A 23,485-nucleotide genomic window follows, 5' to 3' on the forward strand; every position below is an offset into this window, starting at 1 on the left:
GTTGTCCACATCCAGAAGCAAGGGGGACATTAAACAAAAACGTAACTCCTCTGAGAAACTTCCTTAAGTAATGTATCACATAAAACACCCCTTCTCTCACTGAGCTGCAAACTAGCTTGTTTTTTTCATTGCAGGTTTCCAAGAGATTCAGAAGGTATTAAAGTTAGTCATCAGTAGAAAAAACACACATAAACGCTTTTAAAAGCTCATAAGGCAAATTGTATTATGTTACTACCTTGAATTACAGCCAAGGACACCATGACTTTCTCTCGGAAACCCATTTAGCATTGGACGTGAATGGATGGCAGAGGGAAGTGTGGCCGTGCGCTTACTGGAACCGACCCAAGCCGCCGCGGGAAGGGGCGCCAGGAGAGGCAGCGGCCGGGAGGCGCTGCGGGCAGCAACGGGGGACGCGGCTGCCCCTCGCTCTCCATGGTGCCGGCTCTGCCGCCGCCCGGCTCCCGCTGTCCCCCGCGGCGGTAGGACCCCGCTGTGACTCCCCCTGGGCCTGGGGGTCAGAGCGGGCGGCCGCGGGATGGCCCCGGAGGAAAGGCGCTGTCCAACCCTCACGTTTCGGTCCGGCCGGCAGCAGCTTCGCCCGCGGGCTCCGCGAGGGGGCGCTGCGGCGTTGTCGGCGGGGCCGGGCGGGGCCGGGCGGGGCTGCCCGGAGCCAGCGGAGCCCGGAGCGGAGCGGGCGGTGCTCGGAGCGGCGGCGCCCGGACCGCACCTACCTGTGGCATGGGAGAGGTGAGTGGGGCGATCCGCCGGCGGGTTGGCGGGGATCTTGCCCGGACTTGGGTCTAAGCTGCCTGGGCTCTCCCTGGAGATCGGCTGGAGCACTTGAGTAGAAGTAGGTAGGGTGTTCGGTTGAGTCTCGTCTTCGCTTTTCTCTTTGCCATCCCCGCGGTATCGGAGCTTTCTCTTTTTTTTTTTTTTTTTCTTTTCTTTCCCTTATATTTAATTATGTATTTATTTACCTGGAATTAGTATTTGGGGAGCTTTTTTACCGACAAGTTTCAGGTTGTCCCCCAGCTTAAGTTCTCTTCTGTGCATCCACTAAGAAAAGAAAATTCGTCTTACATGAAGGTACATATGAGGTCCCACTGGGTACCTCTGCGGTAACAAAGAAACATATTTGTCCTAATTTGCTGTGAAAGGTAGTTTGCTGCTTTGTAGGTGGAGCAGGGTGAGCTCTAGATGGAGGATTTTCCTCTGTCATCATGTCCCCTTGGTTGCTAAGCAGTGGTGACCACATCTGTGAAAAGATGGAAGAAGCACAGAGGAGAGAGCAACAGGGAAAGCCAGGAAGAACAGCAGAATCTCGTCTCGGGCAGCCTTATCTGCTGGGCATTCTTGTAGAGAATGAAAACCAATGCATTAATCCTTCTTTTATGCCTGTTTCCTTAACTCTGAACTTCTGGTATTCCAGCTAATAGTTCAGGTGCAGCAAAGTTATTTTGTTCAACCAAATTGGTTTGTCGTGACTTTTATACAAAGAGAAGTCATTTATAAAAGTGCACTTTGTGCATCCTACAAGTAGCACTGCTTGAGCGTCAAAAAAAAAAAAAAAAAAAGAAGAAGTCTTGATAGGAAAACAAATGATGGGAATAATCCTTACATGAAACTGTAAGGTGATTTATAAAAAGGAAGCTGTTAGTTGCAACAATTAATTTCAGTACCCTTTCCCTGTCCTTTTGTAAAATCAGATTGTGTTGTTGAACTTGAGGACTCCAATGTATTCAGTGTTTCTTTGTTCACCAAAATATCTCATAGTTTCTGGATTAAAATAAAAAAACTTCTAATCAGAGTGGGATGCAAAAAGAAAAATTAAGTAGTGGAAGGGTAGATTTAATGTTATTTTTCCCAGTTGAACTTGTTGAGCTTGAACAAAAATGTGCATATGAGTTATTAACAACAAAAACCCCTCTACGAACAACAACAAAAAAAAACCCCAAAAAACCAGCTATCAATGAAAACCCCAAGCCAAAACAAAACCACCCACCAACCCCCCCCCCCCCCAAATCAGTGTTACTGTACGACATGTTTACGATTTGATGCATAGCACCACAGCACCATTTAAGATGAGAATTTTCATATGCAATGAAAGGCAGTTCTGACTCTGCCATTTTCATGTCAGTTGTATGTTTGTCTAAATGTTCTTCAGCTTTTAAGTGGACTGAAAATTTACTTTTGTTAGAAGTGGATCAGTTGCTGCGTTGTTGTTGTTGTTGTCTGCCGAGCTCAGCTGTTGTGGGCAAACAGGAGGAATCCATCGTGGCTCTGCTCCCCCTGTGAGAGACACAGCGGCTGCTTGGCTGCTCCCGGTGGAGGGAAGGGTGTGTCAGGGTGGGAGCAGAGCTCTGGGTGTGCATCGCGCACGGAGGGTCAGGATGGTCAGAGCTGTGTACAGGATTTCGCAGCGACATTTGCCAAGGGCCGCGCTGGCCATTAGCCACTCCAAGGGCTTTGATGTCACCCACCTCTTCACCCCTACTCCATCCCTGCCCTTTCCCTGTGTTGGGAATTCCAAGAGGATAGTTCCATGTAGGCTCTTGCTTTTTTCTTCTTTCTTATCTATATTTAAAAATACTGTGGCTTTTAACTGGCCCTCTAAAGGTGTATTTAGCTAAAGTTTATACAAGTGCAGATTTGATGAAAATACAATTTTTGTGTAAATCTTAGGCATTGATAATTTTATGGTATTCCTAAGAGACACAAAAGCAGACATTGCTCTCTCCATATTTAAAACATTTTTCAGTGTTTGCAGAAGAAATTCAACAGAGAGAAATGGAAGTGAGTAAAACAGGTTGTTGATTTTAAAACTGCATACATTAAAAGAAATACTAAGTGCACATAAATAGTATGAGACATGAACAGTTTTCTGGGCTTTAAAACAGATTTTATTGGCCTAAGGTTTTATTACCAGCAGTGCAGTATCGACATTGACAGCTTTTGCCTTCAATATTTTATCGTAAAACTTGTTTCTCTTATTTGAGGCAAGGATGAAGCTTTGAGGTGATGTTGAAAAACACTTTTTTTTCTTCATATAAGTAAATTTCATTTCTTGTTAATACATACTCACTGCTAATAAGTGGTGATAGCATGTAGAAGACATTCCATCTTACGCCAGTCCAAAGAAAAATACTGTACTTGGATCTAATCCTTCAAGAATATGTGTCCTCATTTAACTATTTTATAGGGGCACTGAGTTAGGTGCCTTCTGCAGCATGTCCTTTGGGACTGCACAAGTGCATATAATCCAGAACACATGGAGACAGAACTGGTATAATTTAATCTTCAAAAATGTTTTCCTTTCCTGTTGAAATCAATTGTAAACTCAGCCCAGGACAAGGATGTATTTATCAATAATAATCACAGATGTCATGCTCCATAGAGAGGGTTGAGTCATTCTCAGTAATGAGTGATTGCACTGGTTGAAGCAATTGTGTTCAAAGCACACTGTCTGCTACTAGGGAAGATTTTCCATTAATTGTCTTGTTACTCTTGTAAAGGTTTCTGTCACCGTTAACTAGTTGATGTCTAACAGGAAAACTCACTCTTTCTCAAATTTTTAAGTACAGATTGCATTTTCCCCTGTGATGTAATAAGTTCAGTATAAATAGTTTTCTTAAATTTGTGGAAGAAATCCATTCTAGAAGATTAGTATCAAAGCAAAAGTTTAAAAGAAAAATTACATGATTTTGGATGCAGTTGTTGTGTACAAAACAAAGCCACTTCACCCCAACAGAAATTTGAATATATTTTCATATGTGAAAAGATAGATTTAATACAGTTATTTCCATAGAAGCTCTGTTGTGTTTTCTGTGAGGACTGGGCTCTCTGAAAATCTCACCATGAAATTCAATTCAACAAGTTAAGTAAGGAAATTCAGCAGTAATGCTCCAGCAAGCCTCTTTTGTGCCCTTTTGTGATGTATTTGTGACATATATTAAATTGGAGTCCCTTCTGTATGTAAAGTTTTAATTTATTCTTGGGTTCTTACTGTGCTGATGAAACCAGTGATGTATAGATCTAGGCTGCGGTTTCTTTAGCTTGAAACTACAGCTTTCTCAGATGTTGCATTTGCAGAATCATTATCCAGTGTAATCCTGTAAAATTCCTGTTTGAAGTTGCTATATCTGAGTGGGGCCCGAGTGGCCAAGAGACCTCAAGTGTCCCTGTGTGTCCTTGCAGTGTTAGCTGCTGCTGCAGAGGGGCTGGAGCAGTGTCCTCTAGCAGCAGCGCCCTGTGTGCACGCAGGGCTGGGCAGTGCTGGGGTCCCTCAGGCCTGGTGCTGTGCCCAGGTGCTTGCCAGCAGGCAGAAAGATGATGCCATTTATGCTCCACCCAAAGCAGGACCTGGTAGGTCATCTCTAGTTTTTTTCTGTCTTGGGTGCTCCCAAGTTCTGGGACAAAACAGGCAACCCTTTTGCATTTGTCTCCCTGTTTGGCTTTGTGTCTGGACAGCTGTGATTCACTGAACACATTATCCTGGTATGAAAATGAGTAGATAATCAGTGATGATATACTACAGAGGAGAAATAACCAAATACAAACACAATATTGACACTCACTTTCATTTAATTTTAAATTGTATGTAACTTTACAATGCTTTTATAGATAATGATTTACCTTGCAACAGTATCATTGATAAGGGGGGTTTTTGTGCCTTAAGTGTGAAATATGAAATCCTACTGTGTTCATTATTATATCTTCAGGTTTCCTGAATATAGGTCTTAGAATATTTGCAACATCCCTGGGAAGCATTTTGCCAAACTATTTTTACTGTGTATAAAAAACATATACCTGGAGTTAGGCTATTACAGATTGTATAAAGGCTGCATCTTTCCCTTTCTCCTGCCTTTGTTGTATTTCTTTTCTTTCCACAATTTCTTTAGTAATTCTTGACTGTTTCACACCTCACCCCCCTTACCACAGCCACCCGCTCCTTCTGATGTACCCCACCCCCAGCTGCCTCCACCCATGGCACTGATTTCCCTCCCAGGTGGGACCCAGTTGTTCTGTTCTCATACTGCATGTGTAGAGGAAATGTTTGATATTTGATCAGACAGCAGCCAGGAAGGAGCTTTCTGTTTCTAGTACCCAAATAATTAATGTGAGTATGCTTCTTAACCATCTGGCTTGCTCAGCTAGCATGCAAATTCTTTATAATAATGAGCAATGTGCCTTGTGAGCAGCTGGCCAGCCAGTGAGGAGATGTTTATTTTGAAGGTGTGCCACCTAGCAGGGACCCGTCCTTCTCTGCCCTTAATCCATCAGTGGCCTCTCTGGGACCTGCTGCCTGGGAGCTGCACGTTTGCTCAGCATTGGGATTATGGTTGTTCAACAAGTGGTGTGTTTTTATGTGCTGGCTCAGCTTTTGTATCTCCACCCTGATTCTGTCTGGGAACCCTTCTCTTACAGCAAGGTTTACATTGAAAAGAAAACATCAAAGGAAATGAAATAGATCAATTTTTTGAAAATATGCAATATCTTCAGTGTTCTTAGGATTTATAACCAGATTAATTGGTACAACAAGAGACAGAAGAAAGCATTTAGAATATGTTTATCTACAATTTGTTTATAAAGGCTTTGCAACATTCTGTTGGAAAAAAACCCCATACCTTCTGATTTGCTACAAGTTTTTCTGGATTTATTCATCTGGTGCACAGGATGTTTTAAGGCCTTGAGGGTTTTTCCTACCTAGATGGTGGGGGAAAGAGAGCTGAATTCCTGGGCAGAATATTTCTAGTGTTGGTTGTCTTTGATTGCATGCAGGCCAATGGAGGCAGGAGAGAGGGGAGTTGAACAACTGGCACAGTGAGGTGGTACTTAATGAGGAAAATAATGTGTGAAGGCACTACTCAGGCAAAAATGTCTATAGAAGGTCCAGTGGAAACAAAGGGACTTTATATTTGGAATCACCTCACATTAAGGGTAACATGAAGGTGACTGCTTTCTATATAAATCCATCAAAATCTGAAAAGTCTTTATGACAATTGACACCTCAGGTTCAGCAGAGGGATCTCATCCGAAAACAGAGCCCCTTACTGGCTAGGACATACCAATTTTCATGGTGTAGTTTTGTTTTTTTTTCCTTCTATCCCAATCAAAAGACAGGTTCTTTTCTGTTAGAGTATTTCTGCTTTGGGACTTGGACTCCAGCTTTTGTGTAGAGCAGTGGTGGTACTGAGTTGTGTTGAACTTCTGTTGATCTCCTGGTCTGTCCTAGAGGATGTAAGAGAGCAGTTTGCTTGTCCTCTCCCTGCAGGCAATCCTGTTAGGTATAATAGCCTTGATCAGCACAGCCTGGATTTCTCCCAGAGCCTCCACAAGAGATTTCCTGGCATGTAAATACATGACATTGTGGACTACTGTGTTAGATAAATTTGAGTTCTGTGTTGTATACCACTTCTGTTAAGAAAAATATATTCATTAACTTACATTAGGATTCAGATCCTATTTCTTGGAAGCTTAGTTTTCTTCTTGCAGGTTAACTGATGTATTTTTAAGGAGTTACTACCTTTTTCCCTGGTTAAAAAGATTATACAAGTCTTTTTATAAACAGAGCTCTTGACTTACTCTCAAATTATTCACTTCATTAATAATATGAACCTCAGTTTTGGTGGGAAAACACAATTCAAAATTGGAATTGCCTTGCATGACTTTTAAAGAATTTATAAGGAAGTAAAACCAATACGAATTTTTATTATGATTTTCTTTTATGATCTTAAGGATTTAAATCTTATCTCTTTCAAGTGATATATCAATTACCAGTTCTTTTTGTTAGACAAAGACTGTCATAGGCAAGAAGAGGTTTAAAATGTTTTAGAGATAATATTTGACAATATTATGTAGCGGTTTCTGTGACCTAATAAAGATTATCTTTTTAATTAGATTAAATAAATTGAATGAAAGAAGAGGCCTTTTGTCTCGAACACCTAATAGCCATGATCACCTATTTTGTCTTTCTTTCCTTCCATCTGGTCACTGGAGGCATATTTTATTTTCTTATCTTGTTATATCTTTGTCCTTTCACTAAATTCAGAGTTCTCTGCTTTGTAGTGAAGATACTACTTCATGAATGATGACAAAGAATAAAATTACAGCATTCAGAAAATAATAAATAAAGGTGATCTTCAAGTTTTTCTGTTAAAAATCAGTTCTCAGTCAGATTGAGGACAATGCTCCTTCCATCTTTGGACAAATGTGTCAAGTGACAGTAGCTTAGTACTTTGAGAGTAATTTAAGAGATGTAAATGTGTTTATCAGCAAATCAACTAGCCACAAAATCCTTTTTCATGGTTTTTGCATCATGGTAATGGTGATGTGTGCTTGCTGGAATCTTTTAGATGGAGATGGGTGTTTAATTGAAGAAGTCTTTAGTAACTGTTTTTCCAAAAATGGTGATTTACTGCCGTTCCTCGGTTTCTTTTGCATTGTGAATTTTCTGGCTCTTTTCTAAAAGTTGTAACATTGTTTATAATGGGTATGTAATCACTTCTAGCTTTAGAAAGTTGTACATGAATTTGCAGATACTTTTTTTCTTAAACTAATAGAGCTTTGGTTTTGGCTAAGCTAAAAAGAATTATGTACTCTTCTGGAAATCTAAGTGATGCAGAAAAGTGAGGGGGAAGGAATGCAGGCACTGACTAATAGGATATTCCCCTCTCCTGATGAATACTTGATTGAATTATTGATTCCTACTCTACGACTGGGAAGGAAGAAACACAGAAGGTTTTGAAGCTGAATGTCATTCCACAATGCTGACAAAGTACAGTGGCTCTGGTGGTCTGGACTGAAACAACTGCTTTCCTTTTGTCTGAAATAGAAAATGGCAGCCTATTATGTAAAAAAAAAAAAAAAGAAAAGAAAAAAAATTACTTTTTTAAAACTAACTGCTGCACTTTATATCCTGCTCTTTTAATGACTGTGTTCTGTGAATGCCTTGCAATTCTGTTTTATGTTGCACAACCACAATATAAATAATCACTGCAGTTCAGGCAGAGATTCCCTTGTTATAGGGGACTGTGTACTATGGCACATGTATTAAGAAAAGTAGTGTGCCTACAGTGAGGAACAAGATTAGAGCTAGTTTTGGTTGGGTTTTATGGGTTTTTGTGGCCAGTGGGGAGGGAGGATTTTTTCACTCTCTGTCCCCTGTATGCTCATGACTACTTCTAGTCACTGTTGCTGTAGGTAAATTTTCAAACATCTGCCTGTAGATGCCACCAGATATTCATCTGGTGCTTTTTTGTGCAAAGTAAATGATTATCAAGTGTCATTTCTGAAAGGATTCCCAATGGCTCTAGATTTTATGATGAACAAACACTGATAACTATCAGGCCATCTTTGGATGTTCCCTGTGCTGATCTTGCAGTAGTAATAAAAGTGAGACTCTCAGCAAGTGCTTTCATGTGTGGGAGGTGGGGCCTTTGCTGGTCAGAAGGGTGTTTAACTCTTGTGCTGGGCACAGGGACAGGCCTGTCATCAGGGGCACCCAGGGACATCTTCCACCCCATCAAAGCCCTGTCCAGCCTGATGTGCTGAGCCACCCCCAGGGTCCAGGTGGGTTTGTTCAGAAAGGTTATGAATCACTGAGTTCAAGGCAGGTGATTCCAAGCCAGTAGATGGTTCTGTGACTTCAGAATAAGTATTACTGGCAGACACTTTTCTATGCAGTTCTTTTTCTTTTACCAAGTGCACACCCTGAAAAGGCAGCGTGAAATCGGTAGGTTTTTTTTTTAATATAGTCATGCTGCTAATAAAATGATTGCAAGCAATTTGAATATTTCACAATTTACAAAACATAGGGCAATAAAATGACCAACTTTGTCTCCTTATTCTTAATCATTGAGTTTTTAAGCATGCTTCAGGAAAATACAGATATCTGGCATTCTAACCTGAGGTGAAAAAGAATTTTTTTTCAATTGTTCAATATGTTGTTAGTGACCAGAAGAGGAGATTGAACCAGAACACTTCATTTATCTGTCTCTAAAGATTATAACGAAAAAGGTCATAGAAGTCTATCTTTTTCTTTCTATCTTCAAGAATCTTTTACACTTAATTGCTGAACAATACTTCTCATTGTACAAGCAGTGAAATCCTTTAAAATGGATTTTCAATCAGACAAATTGGTTGTAAAATGTATTTCCTTGGCTGGATTCTAGTACTATTAATGGTAATACTTCATTAATAATTGTCAATATTTCAGTATTTTTCAATAATCCAATATGATATAGTGTTTTACTGCTGCCTCTTATTCATTTTTCAGCTGGCAATTGGTATCAGCCAGTGCAGTCTTGATTTTAAAAATCTAAATTTAAATGCAGAAGGTATAACATGTTCAGTGGAGGAAAAAAAGGGTAAAACAGGTTCAGTGGGGAAAAAAAACAACTATGAAATTAGATTAATATTTCAGAATTTTCTTTCCTTTTTTCTTTCAGCAGGTTTTGTTTTCTTTTGGAGGATACTGTCATATCTGTTTATTTATTCATCATTTCCTCTGCAGGCACAGGAGTAGCAATCACTTGTTTGGTTTTGTTTTTTTTTTTTTATAATAGATTAATCTAATCCAGTTCATTTTTCTTGTCCATAATTTTTGTTTACACAATATAGAACAGGAGTAATTTTCAAAAGCAAGTAAATATGGAAAGTAACTGAAAACATGACATGTGTTTCCAGCTGTGCTTTAGTCTCCAGTGGTGAGGGTTTTGTATGAGAAAGTCTCCTGTTGAATTCTTGCCAACTGGATGCAATGTCAGATACATTTGAATGCAGACCTGTCTCACAATATAAAGCTGAGAATAAAAGGGAATGAAGGAGGACAAATACTTCAGAAAATGTTAAGACTTTTGGATTCAAGCCCCAGAGAAAACTACTGCCAAATTTGTCTTGAAGTTCCTTTGTTCTGGCTTATGATCACATGAATGTCTGAAAATGACTGATAAAGACTAAGAGAATTATCATTGTTTATAGGAAAGACTCAGTGCTCATAAGAAAAAATTTCCTTTAAAAAATAATTTCGCCCCTGGACACAACTGAGCAGAACAGACAGTGTAGTAAATCCAGGGCTTATTTGTATGTGAAAGAGGCCTGTTCTTACCAAACTAGTTTCACCTTGACACTTTCTAACACTTTAAATTCAAGTAACCTGTTTTCCGAGTTTCTTTCACAATCTCTTTTCCATTTGTCTCTTTCACTTGTGATAGGAAGCAATTCTCTATTAAACTAGTTCTGATTGTCAGAACATGGAGAAAAAACAAAGGAAATGCTCTCTAGCTCTTTACTTCAGCCCCTGGCATAGTTGTGGATTTAGTTTGGTTAACATTTGGCTTAAAATGATGATGATGAGGGTGCCTGGTTTGTTTGGGGTTTTTTGGGATGAACTTGGTATGAGGAAAAAGGCCTCTTCCCCTAATTCTGTTATGTCCACTCTAAGTGCTGTGCTATTTGTAATTTTAGCATGTTCTGCAAGTTCCTACAATGCTGTTGATATGTACATATTTTGTGTATATATTTTCTGCTTCAGCTAGAGGAGTTTCTTTGGCTCTCCAAAACACTTGGATTTGTCTATACTCTCCTGGCACCTTTGCTTGATGATTATTCCTGTGGCTATTCCGCAGCTAACATGTCCAAGAGAAGATATGCTCTTACATTAGTTTTCATATTTATAAAAAACAGTGTTTTTTGTAAACCCACGGAAATGCACAATAAGTGAAATTTTAATATTAAGTGAAGTTTGAATAATGTGAGTTTTTATTATTAATGTGCCATATAAATTGAATTGGTTAGGACAGAATATGTAGATGACAAGTGAATAACAAGGGACAAACTAGTAACATGCTATGGAACACAAGTCACAGGAGGTAAGGAGCAAAGCAGACATGTAAGAGAAACTTCTTCTGTGACAAAGCCTTGACAGTGGACTTCCCTTTAAAAGTTCTGTCCACAGGAATGAATATTTTGGAGTGATGCTAATCCCACTGTTTATACTGCACCCAGTCACAAAATCACAGAATAGGCCAGGTTAGAAGGGACCACAGCCGGTCATCATGTCCAACCTCCCTGCTCAAGTAGAGTCATCCCAGAGCACGTGGCAATCTGTACCAAAAAAAGCTTTTCTTTGTAAATAATTGAACCTCCACTAAAACAAAAACTAAACCAACCAAAAAATGAACAAATGCACTTTTGAATGCCATCATGGTATCAAGTGTTCTAGCATATTCTTGCTTTCCTTCTCATGCTCTCATTGGGAAGCAGATGGTGAACTTTGTCAATGAGGCTGACAGCCTGAAATTCTCTTGTACCAACACAGCATTGTGTTTCAGGCTGTTGAACTAAACAGAGTAACTGGTATTGAACTCTCATTTCAGTTTTACAGGCTAATTCTGCTTCTGTGGCTTTTTTAATGGATGTCATTAGTAAACAGTTTTTTTCTGATACATACAAAAATTCAGTCATATACCAGAAGGAGCAAAATCCTTTTTGAACCTAACAGGTGGACCTTTTCAAGAACATCCTGCCATCAATCTCTGTGTTGATGTATGCTAATGCCATTTTCCCCTTTTGATGTGTTTGCAGGAAGCCCTAGAATGGATGTGGGAATTTTGCCCCCACATTGCTATAAACTGAGCCAGGTTTTACCAATCATCCCAGCCTGTATCCATTTGCAGAACAGTAGCTGAGTCTTTCTAGGAAATCAGCACAGAAAGTAGACTCAGATTACACTAATGAGGCCATTAAGTGAGATATAGGGAGCCTGTCTGGCCAGAAAGAGGAATAGAAAGAGGTCTGGCTGTACTCCTTGCTTTATCTCTTTTACGTTCTGCAGCCAGTTTTCCCATTCTGTTTACTTTGGTGGCAGAGTTGCTTTCTTCCTCCCCCTGCCCCTCATCCACTGCCACATTCTTTTTTCCTGTGTTCTCTTATTTGCCAAAAGGAAAAAAAAAAGTATTCAAAAATTTGAGGGAGAAGGCCTGACATCAGTAGGTTCACTGAACTGATGTCACCAAATGAAAATTCTGAGAAGATTTTTTATTATAAATACATGAAAGTAAGAAGCACTGATGGCTATTGAAGTGAATAACAGCCTTAGTGTAGGAGCAAATCTGATACAAACTTGTCTTTGGATTGTAAGAGGAGTTAACAGGCTGAGGAAGCTTTAAATTAGGCTTATTATGCAGAGAGTTGGCTACATGACTTATTTGGACCTAACTAGAAGCAGGGTCTTGATGTTTTGAGCAGTGTTCCTCTGGTCTGGAAAAATGTCCAAGTAGTCATGCAAATAGCAGAAATATCATCATATGTGCATGTCACATTTGTGGCAATGTAGCATGTTTTTCACAGTTCTTCCATGCCTTGCCAGTAGTAAAATCTCTTATGGTTTTTTATTTGCTGTGTATTGGCTCTGTTCCAAGGTGGCTGCTTAATACATGGGGATTGAATTGCTTGTTTGTGAGGACTGAATTTCCTAGATCTGCACCCAATTAATGCATTTTCTGACATAAAGGAAAGGCAAACTGATCTGCCCCCAAGTGGTTGCAGATTCTGAAAATGGGCTTCTATTAGAGAATTCTTATTTTTGAAGATCAGCTGTAGCATCTTGTATCTTTTAAGCATTTTTCATTCCTGCAATATTAATATTTTTGATGTCTTCCATGTATTACCATAAGCTCATAAATTGAAATCAGAGGCTATTGAATTGAAAATATCTAGTTTAGAATACCTTTGGAAGAATTAGAGGTCATGTAAGGCAATTTTCATATAAGGAGTCCATTAAACTGAACAGAAATTAATTTTGTCCTCCATAAGCATTTACTTTGGGTTTTAAAATTATTTTCGTGGACAAGCTATAGAGAATTAAATGACTTACAGACAAAAGAATAACATGGTAAAAATTTTCCTTAAAAATCAGCTGTCCCACTTAGTGCTATTGCATTAGCACAATCTTTTGTTGAGAAGTATCAGGGGTGAAATATAGCATAGGTCTAATCTATTCAGTCTCAAAGCAATAAATAATTCAGAAACCTTTTAGTTCTTATTGATGTTTAGGAGCAGATGCTTTCTAGATTAAACCACTGTCCTAAGAATTCTCTGGATTTGTCTTATAGCCTCCTGCTTGTTTTGCAGTCACAGATTGTGAATTTCACACAATTGCGCAACTGACATAGCAGTAATAAACCCAGCTTATTTTCTGTAGAAATTGAAGGCTGCATCACTGCTCAATGACAATATATTAGTTAATAGAGTAAGTCTTAATTTATATAGAAGAATTAAATGTCCATGGAAAAAACCACCTTATTTTTAATATACAGAAATGCACAAAAAAAGAGCATAGCAAAAAACAAATCTGTAAATTTGTTTATGACTCGTCAGATTTGATCACTTGCCTAAATGAAATTCACTGAACATCTTTACCTGACTGCCTTATTTTTAATGAAATTTCATACATGTGACGCTAAGATGTTTTTTGAGGCGTAGTAATTTCAGTAGTATGGCTTCTTTAGTACGCTGAAAGCTTGATCCAAGTTACTCAAATAACAATATGAAATGTACCATAGCAGAGAGAACGCTGGAAACAATGCTGTAAAAAATTGGTCATTATGTTGTAGAATATATAGTAGGAAGAGCAGATGTCTTATTTCTACATTTGAAAAATGTTAAGATAAAAATGCTGCATTAGGGAAACACATTTTGTAAGTATTGAGGGCTTGTTGCTGACTGGTTAGGTTTTAAGCTTGACCATTATTTTTGCAAATATTAAAAGTAATATATAGAAATAAATGCATATATATTTATATTTTAAATTTTTATATATATGGAAACAATAAAAACTATCCATTTGTGCTTTTTTTCATATCCTGCTGGACACAAGCTTAAAACTCCAGACTTAGTATAAATGACCCTGATGCTTTTCTTTGTATATGTATTAAGAATATTTTCTAAAATATATTTTAAAAATTATTCTTGCTCACTCAACCATATTCTATAAGAATATATTTATGTTAACATTAGTATCAGGTTGTTAACTGGCTCATTCCTGCCCCAGGAGTTTCCTCCTAGTACCATGCTGCTACAGAGTCTGTGGTTTGTAGCAGTTTTCTGTAATCTTTCATTTGTAATTTGAATTTTCTGTCCTGCTTGATGGACAGTCTCCAATCAGCCTTACATGCACAACCTAGCCATGAAAGATTAGAAGACTGTTTATTAACTGTAAGTTGAGAAAATGGGGATTTATGCGTTGGGTTTTGTTTTTACTGATGTTGGTTTTTTTAATGTTGGGCTTTCAGAAGGGCCTTTGTGGGATTTTTGGATGGAAGGATAACAGTTTCTTCAGGATTCATGTTAAATATGGTTTTCTGATTTGATTGTTATTACCTTAATTTGTAATACAAATACTGTCAAAATTGCAGGAAAGAGCCGCATTTAAGTCATTAAACCAATCCATCCTACTTTATCTCTTTTTTTTGTTTTTCATTCCATTTCTTTCTTGGGTAAAGTGATTTTCATGAGATAACAGTATAAGCAGCATCACTTTTTTCCACAGTGCTACAACATTTATATATTAGCAGTACTTTAAAAAAGCCATGAAAAGGAAATAGCCACTGAACTGAAACTCAAGAAGTATTTAATAGGTGTGGGGTTTTTTTCCAAGCATGGGCTGTGATTAGGCTGCTAGAATGAGGCATTCACAGAAGAGATTGTCATGTAGTGGAAAATAACTTTTTTTGTTTTGTGTTTACACTGAGAATTGTGCTGCAGACATTGTCTGTGGTGTCTCTAGAGAGAAATGCTGGAGTTCATGTCAGCCCTGAGGGTCCCACTTCAGCCTTGCTGAATAAACCAGCAGAATATGAACATGCAAGTGGAAAGGTTGGCTTTCATTCTGATAACAACTGCAATAAAACTGCCATAAGGCTGTAGTGGTATTTGCTAAAATGAACAGTCATAAACTTTTAGTTTTACGCATTATAAACCTTTAAAGAGTAAATTCAGACAAAATTCATAGACAGACATCACAGTTAGTGACATTTTCAGGTACATGTTTGATTTGAGTAGTTTCTGTGGGCATCACATTCATCACTTTCCAAGTCTATATGCCTAATGTTGACTAGAAAACTGTTTTTTAAGTTTTGTAGAGTCTTTATCTGAGTAATGAGAACATCCTCCAAAAGACTAGCTGAATGTTATGTTATATATTTGCATTCTTATCCAGTATCTCCCTTTTTTTTTCTTTTTTTTTGTTTGGGTTGTTTGTTTTTTTTTTTTTTTTTTGTTGGTTGGTTTTTGTTGTTGACATGCTAGCTTCTGAAGATAATGATTGAAAGACATTTGCCTCAGTATTTTTTAGACTGCCAAGTGTACTCCTACTTGTTCATAGGCATAGTAGACTGGTCAGTGGTGTGTAGCTGTGCTGAAAAGCTTGTATTTTATACAGCCTGTAGAGAGCACCATTCCTGTGACAGGGCAGCACCATTTGTAAAGCTCCTGTTCTATTTCGTTGTAAGGTAGAAGTTGGTCTAATAGCTGTAGATCTTGCTTTTTTGTCTCTTCAGCCTCTAAAAGACTTTGTGCAACCATCTAACCATTTTAGATAATAACTGAGTGTGTGTGGACTACTTACAATGGCATTAACTCTTTGCATCATTCATGAAATACAAATTTTATTACAAGTGCTGTCCTCAGAATCTGTTATAATACATGTAGTACTGGTATATAAAAAGTCATTCCTATATGTTACAGACTTTTTTTTTAGGAAAAACATACTACTTAAGTTAATACTGCTACCACCTTGTTGTAGGGGGAAGTCCCTACTAGTAGGAACTTTCCTTGGCTTCAAAAAACAAATTATATAGACTCAGCTGCTTGCACTAAGGAAATTATTTTTCTGAATTTTCAGCTTACAAATGAAGAAGCAGATAATACGTACCCCTCCATTTTATAAAAAAAATAAAAACAAACCCAGAGTTGTAAGCTAAATAAATGACCTAAAGGTACCAAGTAATATTTGTGTTACCTTAGTTCTTAGGTGGAAATAAAGCTGTAGGAAAGAGATCCTGGTGTTCTTCTTTGGAAGACAGATCTCTCTCCCTTTTTGCTGGTGAAGGTTTAGAGCCACGTGTGTCATTCAGCTTCTGAAGGAAAAGTACCTTTTGGGACACAGCTGGCTCTCAGTCCAAGTAGGACTGGTCAGATCTTCAGGTTCACTGGTGCTAAGGATTTGAGAACAATTTGCCCCAAAAGACTAAACAGCAATCAAATCCTGCATTTGAAAATGGTGAATCGCTTTAAGATGGAACAGATGAGATGAGGCGTTTTGAAATAAGGAAAGACTTGGCATTCTCAGGCTTTCTTTTCCAGAGAAAAAACCTGTTTGTGTTTTTTTAAAGCACTTACCAGGTGACATGAAAAATTTCTGATTTCTATAATTATTTATAAGGAAATTTCTCAACTCTGTAGTAGTCAGTGTAAAGAGCCCCCCCCCCCCCACTCTTGTTGTGTCTATTGTGGTATGTGCCAAAGACTTGGAACCTGTTGTGGCTCAGCTGAAAAAGCAGGGATTTGAAGTCTGTCCATAACCTCAACTGACTAATTTTGAAGAAGAGATGGCTTGCATCATGGGTTGTCTGTCTGTCCATGGCAATGTAGTTCCTGCTGTAAAATTGTTAGAAGTAGAAAATTACCTCAACTAATATTAAGTTGACCTAAAAGTTGGCATAGAAGAGGCAGCTATCTGGGATTCGCTGTGTCATGGGTTATTTGACTTTGGAGCTGTTACACTTCATGAAAAAGTCTGCCATCAGTATTTTTCCTTCCCAGTGCATCCTCCCTGCATGCACTGGGGTCAGAACTGGCTCACTCTGTGGTTTTTGTGATGGCAGGAACCTACAGCACTTGCCATCGCCTAAATCTGCTTTAAGTGTTTTCCAGTGAGGCCTGTGTTTCTGACCCTGAGGCCTGTGGTGACTCTTGAGCAGTGGCCGCGGTGTTTCAGGGCTGCCAGGCAGGCTCTGAGCGGAGAGCCCAGGGCTGCCCTTTGCCCAGCTCAGGCAGGATGGGAAAACACACCTGGAAAAGAGCAAAATGCCACAGGTCAGTGTGAGGAGCACTCTGTGAGAGGGTGTGAGAAACAGCTCCAGGGCCAGGGGAACAGGAGTGCAAGGAGGGCTGCAGGTTGGAGCAGAAGCTCCCTGGGAGCTGTGGGACAGGCCATGCTGGGGCAGGTGTTTCCCTGCAGTCCATAGAGGAGGAGAGTGCCAGAGCAGATACCCAGCCTGCAGCTCTGGGGGACTTCACCCTGGAGAAAGTGAGTGTTCCTTCAGGGAGAGGCACTGCAAAGGCCACACTGGAGCAACCTTATCCCACAGCTTCACAGCCTGTGTGAGGGACATGCTGGAGCAAGGGAAAAACAGGAGGAAGGAGTGGCAAAGAACTGCAATGATCTGATGCCAGCCCCATTCCCCACCATCCCCATGCCTCTTGTTGGGGGAGGAGGTGTAGGAGTTGAGTGTGAACAGTGAAGTTGAGCCTGGAGCAAACAGGCAGAGGGAAAATTCTTCTAGGATTTATGGTTTTTACCTTCCAATTCTGTTTTAATTGGTAGTAAGTTATTTTTCCCTAAGTGAGTCTGTTTTGCCCATGACAGTAATTTGTAAATGATCTGCTTGTCTTTATTTTAATACCTGGGCTCTTTCACTTCATTCTCCCCTGTGCAGTTCCTTTTGTGGAATGTCAGTGGGAGAGCAGCCAGCCAAGGTCAACTCACCACAATGTTGTGTTGACAAAGGCTACAACACTTAATGACTGTCAGCAAGTGGGACTGGATTCCATCTTGTGTCTGTTCAAAAAAATTGGTTTATTCTGAACATTCTGCACCCTTAGGTGCTAACTGTACACTCACTGTGGAAAATATAACCTAGAAAGAAATGATCAATTAATGAATTTATTATTTTTAAGTATTTTGAAAATAACCTTGTTCTCAAAGAGAATACTGTGCTTTTGATTGTGCTGTGCTTTTTGTATAAATCTAAAACACTTCATCCATCATAACTTCCTTAATTACAGAGGGACAGCGCCATCAAAATTACAATTGAAAATCAGGTAGATATGAATCAGAAAGCCTAAAAGGGAAAGACTGAACTTCAGGCCAGTTGCTTTCTGCCTGTGAATATGGCTTTATAGATAGAATGTGTTTTTGTAGTACCTGACAGTATAATATGAACATTAGTTTGGCAGTCATAGTATAAGCCACCAGATGGAGCAATGTTGCCATAAGAAATTGACAGTAATAAAAGTGGCATGTTTTTTCTTTCTACTTTTGTAATATAACTGCAAGGTTTTTTAACATGGTGTGCCAAAAATGTATAGATCTGTATGGTAGAGGTTGTGACCATTGACTGCAATACTTAGCTGTGCTGAAGCATTTTTTTACTTTTTCACAATAATGTAACTTAATGTTAGGCTAGGGAAAGTTAGAATTTTTTCTCTTCTTTTGTTGTGAGGTATTAACCTGAGTTGACAAACTGTAAGAGAATTTGATCTCTTTTTTTTTTTAATTATTTTCTGTACTTCTTCTATCTCTTTGCCATGAGAAGCTAATTTTCTATTAAATATCTGACTCTTAATTGAAATATTTCTTGCTACAGGGTTTATAAAGAGAAAAGAGACAGATTCTGACTATGCCAAAAGCTTACACTTGGGGATTTTTTTGGTGGTGTGACCTTCTGTTTCTTTTTTCTTTTTCCTACATGTCCTCCTAGGATCTTCTTACACAAGAGCCTAAAAGCATTTAAAATTTGCAGAATGAGAAGATGGCACAGGCAATGCTGGTACCACCAGGACCTGACAGCTTCTTCTATTTCACTGAAGAATCTCTTGCAGCCATTGAAAAACGTATTGCTGATGAAAAATTTCATTGTCACCAAGAGGAGCCTACAGATGATGCTGGTCATGAAGCAGATCACCTAGAGCCAAATAATGACTTGGAGGCAGGAAAGACACTGCCATTTATTTATGGTGATATTCCTCCAGGAATGGTGTCTGAACCCCTGGAGGACCTGGACCCATATTACATCAATAAAAAAGTAAGTGTTTTGTACTAAGAATGTAATTAGAGCCCTCCCGTTTTACTATAACCTGATAAATGCTCTGCTGGGGAGTTGGTCAGAAGCTCTGGTTGGAAGTATTATGCAATAGGTACTATCATGTTAGTTATTTTGATTTCTATAAAGACAACTGTAACTCTTGGTAAAGTTGTGCTTTTTAAAAAAAAAAAAAGAAAAGGAAATTTTCTTTTAATGTCTCATATTATGGTATTTTAGTTAATGGATTTTGTATTAAATGTCCTGTAATCTCTGCAGATCTGATTTAATGCTGAACCATTTAACTTTCCATCTCTTTGTCTGCTCTCTGCGTTTTTGTAAGAAACAAGATGCCTAAGATCTAGTTCATTACAGGCATCTTTAGACAAAATCCTCACTCAGTCATATGACAGAATAATCACTGTCAAGCATTCCTGAAAATATCATTAAAATATTTGTTTTACAAAATTAAAAAAAAAATGTAAAGACTAAACCAGTCTTTGTGTTTCCATATTGGTTCTGTGTTACAGGCAAAGACAAAATCTAAATTGATATATACTGATTCAGTTTCATTTATAGATATACTGACAAAAAGGAAGAAAGGAAGAAAAGAGCAAGGTGTTTACTTTGGCAAGTACAGATGAAGGAAAGTTATTTTTATATATGCATGTGAAGTGAAATGATGTCAAGAAGGAATACAAAACTGAGTTGACATTAAAAAGGCAGTAAAAAATAAGCAGCAAGTGGCTGTTTTATTGTGTAATAAATAAAAGACTTGTTGAATTAAAACCACAGAACAGGTTTTTGAAATTAAGTACTCAATAATCAACAAAATAGTGTCTTGCAAGATAAGAATTTAACAAAAGAGCTGTATTATATCAGTAATAACAACCTAATTAAAGCATTTTTTTCTAGTATAAAATGTTGAAGACTAATAATCATGCAGATTTTTTAGTTATTTTAGTTTTTGTTCTCTTAACTTCACAAACACTATTGACAAATGACCTCTTTCTTTTACAGTAAAATGTCATTGGAAAACAGAAATATTCAGCGTTATAACCTGCTTATTTCCAGATTATAGATTTTGAGAGAATAATCATTAAATGTAGATTGAATTAAGATATCATTTGATTAAATTTTCATTGTGTCTCCTATTTAAAATCAAAAATGATTACATTTATGGTAGTGGCAGTTGCACAAGCAATAAAGCCAAGGGTTTTAAAAGTCAAGGATTTCTCCCCCAAAAGCAGTTTTAACATGCTGAAATGGTTAAATAGTTCTTCGTGAGGTCCCAAAAATTGTTACTTAGGTGCATTGTTTTGCATTGCCAATTTTGTTCTGAAATGCAAGTAAAAGAGCTTCATTAAATTTAAATTTTAAAAGTCGTATTTTTAATTATAGTTTTAATTTAATTACTTAATCCTACAAAATCTGAAATGCAGATTTTAAGAGCCCAGAGACAAAGAATGTCTGCTGTAGAATTTTCTTTGCTCATATGAAAATTTAGAATCTGCTATTTCCTTCCGCAATTCTACTGAAAATAAATTTAGCTACTTAGATGTGTGTAAGCAGCCTGTACTATGGCAAGGTTTCTAAAATGTATCCTTAATTTCCTAAGCCCGCTACCCTCATGCCCTTTTTGTCTATTTTTTAAAGACATTTATAGTACTGGATAAAGCGAAGACAATCCACAGGTTCAGTGCCACACCTGCCTTGTACCTTTTATCTCCTTTCAATATCACTAGAAGACTAGCTATTAAGATTTTGGTTCATTCATATCCTTTTCAAGTGGTTTGTTAAAAATGGTTACTGATTAATATTACTAATGTTAACACCAGGAGTTTTGATTTAGTGTTTGAATGTGTTCCTGCCAAAAAAAATGATTCTTTCAAAATCAATCTGAGCTAAGATTAGTCACTTAACCTGCTGATTAAATTCAGAAGAAGAGAAGTCATTAGTAGAGTTCCCTAAGATGCAGTATTGAACCCAGCCCTGTCTAAAATCTTTATGGATGATCTGGATGAAGGGGGTGAGTGTACCCTTGGTAAGTTTGTGGATATCACCAAGTTGTGTGGGAGTGTTGATCTGCTGGAGGGCAGGAAAAGTCCTGCGGAGGGACCTGGGCAGGCTGGATGCATGGGCCAGACCAAGAGCATGAGGTTCAACATGACCAACTGCTGGGTCCTACAAATTGGCCACAACAGCCCCATGCAGTGCTACAGGCTGGGGGCAGAGTGGCTGGAAAGTGGCCCCGTGGGAAAGGGCTTGGGGTGCTGGTAGACAGTGGCTGAACGTGAGCCAGTGCATGCCCAGGTGGCCAAGGAAGCCAGGGGCAATCCTGGCCTGTATCAGGAAGAGTGTGGCTAGCAAGGCTGGGACAATGACTGTCCTCCTGTACATGGCACTCGTGAGGTCACACCTTGGGTGCTGTGTCCAGTTCTGGGCACCTCAGTTCAGGGAGGACATTGAGGTTCTGGAACAGGTCCAGAGAAGGGCAGCAAAGCTGGTGAAGGGTGTGAGTCCTGTGAGGAGCTGCTGAGGGAGCTGGGGGTGTTTAGTCTGGAGAAGAGGAGGCTCAGAGGGACCTTACTGCTGTCTACAACTCACTGGAAGGAGGGTGTAGCCAAGTGGGGGGCAGGCTCTTCTCCCAGGTAACCAGTGACAGGACAAGAGGAAATGGCCTCAAGCTGCACCAGGGGAAGTTCAGGCTAGACATTAGGACGAATTTCTCCACAAAAGAGGTTGTCAAGCATTGGAATTGACTTCCAAGGGAAGTGGTAGACTCAGTATCTCTGGAGGTGTTCAGGAAATGACTGGATGTGGCACGTAGTGCCATGGTCTAGTTGACAAGTCAAGAGTCAAAAGTTGGATTTGGTGACCTCAGCAGTCTTTTCCAACCTAAATGATTCTGTGATAGGTGTATAACCATCATTCTTGTATAAATCTTTGCATTATTTATGACATTGCTGGTGATAGTAAACTGATCTGTATCATATATGTTGTCTGTATTCTATGTCCTGGTCAATTCCTTGTATATTGCGTTATGCAAATTTGGCTTTTAAAAGGGGTATGTTCCTTAACTACGGTCAACATTGTTCAACAAGGTCATTATGCTCACTATTTTGGCAAATTGTGTATTAATGACATGGAGAAATCTTCCAGAATGGGCAAAATATGTAGAGTAAGTATACTTAAATAGGCTAATAATTTTTAAAATGCTTTAAAAATGAAAAGCAAATTAAGAGCTAGACCATGCAGTTTTACTTACTTGTGTAAAACCAGTATTCTCCCTTTTCCTGCTTGGAGTTTGATCATCCCAAAGCAGCACAGTCCTGCAAGCTCTGTGAAGGAAGGAAGCTGTGACATTGTTAACCTTTTTCTCTGAACAAAATGCTGATAAATACATTTCCTCAGAATGTTCGTACAAGCAGTGTTTTCATGCATTCTCCTTCCTGAGCTGTTCTTTATTATTAAAAAAAGAAAAAAAGAAATTGGTCATTCCACCCAAAACTATTGGTTTTCAGTGTGGAAGATGGTTTCCATAGCCCCTCTGAAACACCTTCATTTTGTGCAGCAAAATCTAATTATGGGATATACCCACTCTTTAAAGAAAATACCTCTGCTGAGGATTATTGTTTATCATTCTTAAGTCTACGTTCTCAATTGTCAAGTACCTTCAGTAAGTACTAGGTTTTACTTAGCCATGGACTTTATTTCTGATGTGGCAACCATGCTCAAATGTTGTTTGAACAAAATTTTTTTTCCATGTTATTCATGGTTATCATTCTGAGTGCTGAAATTAAAAAATCCTATGTGCTAGAAACTGCAAAAATATTTTTCAGACAAAATGCAAAAGTATAATCCTATTATCTCACAAAAGAATGGTGGAAAACCAGTCATACTTTATGTGAGTTTATAACTTCTGTTCGGTGCATGTAATTATTACTGGGTTTGAGTTATTTTCCTGTATGCTCATGGTGTATCACTGAACAACCCAACAATCTTTAACTTTTGCTTGAATGTTTTCTCATAGGTACACTTTCACTGGAATTTATACTTTTGAATTTCTAGTAAAAGTCTTTGCAAGAGGCTTCTGTATAAATGATTTTACATGCCTTCGTGACCCCTGGAACTGGCTTGATTTTGTTGTCATTTCCTTTGCGTAAGTATATAATTTTTTTTAAGTAAAATAACCAAGCTTTTTGAACCTGTAATAGTTTGGTAGACTTATATTAGTTCATATTAAATTAATTGTAGCTGGATTGTGCTTCAATTTTTTCCACTAGAATATTTTACACTAATGTAGCACATAGCAGAATTAGTGGACTATTCCACAGTACAGAAGATACCACTAACAATCAATTTAAAATAGGATTTTAAAAACAAAAGCAAGTCTATAGGTT

The 23,485-nt window shown here is 38.4% G+C and overlaps 1 protein-coding gene and 1 long non-coding RNA gene across 3 annotated transcripts in view; one reads left to right on the forward strand and one right to left on the reverse strand.

The window, feature by feature from the left end:
• Nucleotides 1–612: 612 nt before the first annotated feature.
• LOC129122373 (sodium channel protein type 2 subunit alpha-like) overlaps nt 613–23,485 on the forward strand; it is a 61,233-nt gene continuing 38,360 nt past the window's right edge. For both annotated transcript variants that reach the window (XM_077181458.1, XM_077181457.1), the window contains exons 1-5: nt 613–747; nt 18,762–19,085; nt 20,739–20,856; nt 22,173–22,263; nt 23,116–23,244. In XM_077181458.1, the coding sequence (XP_077037573.1) occupies nt 18,813–19,085; nt 20,739–20,856; nt 22,173–22,263; nt 23,116–23,244 (611 nt within the window). In that variant the 5' untranslated portion in view covers nt 613–747; nt 18,762–18,812. The remainder of the gene's footprint in view (nt 748–18,761; nt 19,086–20,738; nt 20,857–22,172; nt 22,264–23,115; nt 23,245–23,485) is intronic.
• LOC143694522 (uncharacterized) lies at nt 4,564–23,147 on the reverse strand. Its single transcript, XR_013183076.1, has 3 exons — nt 22,351–23,147; nt 16,019–17,070; nt 4,564–6,277 (listed from the first exon to the last, which is right to left on the reverse strand). It is a non-coding gene; the product is annotated as an uncharacterized LOC143694522 (long non-coding RNA).

The sequence above is a fragment of the Agelaius phoeniceus genome, chromosome 7 (assembly GCF_051311805.1).
Source record: "Agelaius phoeniceus isolate bAgePho1 chromosome 7, bAgePho1.hap1, whole genome shotgun sequence".
NCBI lineage: Eukaryota > Metazoa > Chordata > Aves > Passeriformes > Icteridae > Agelaius > Agelaius phoeniceus.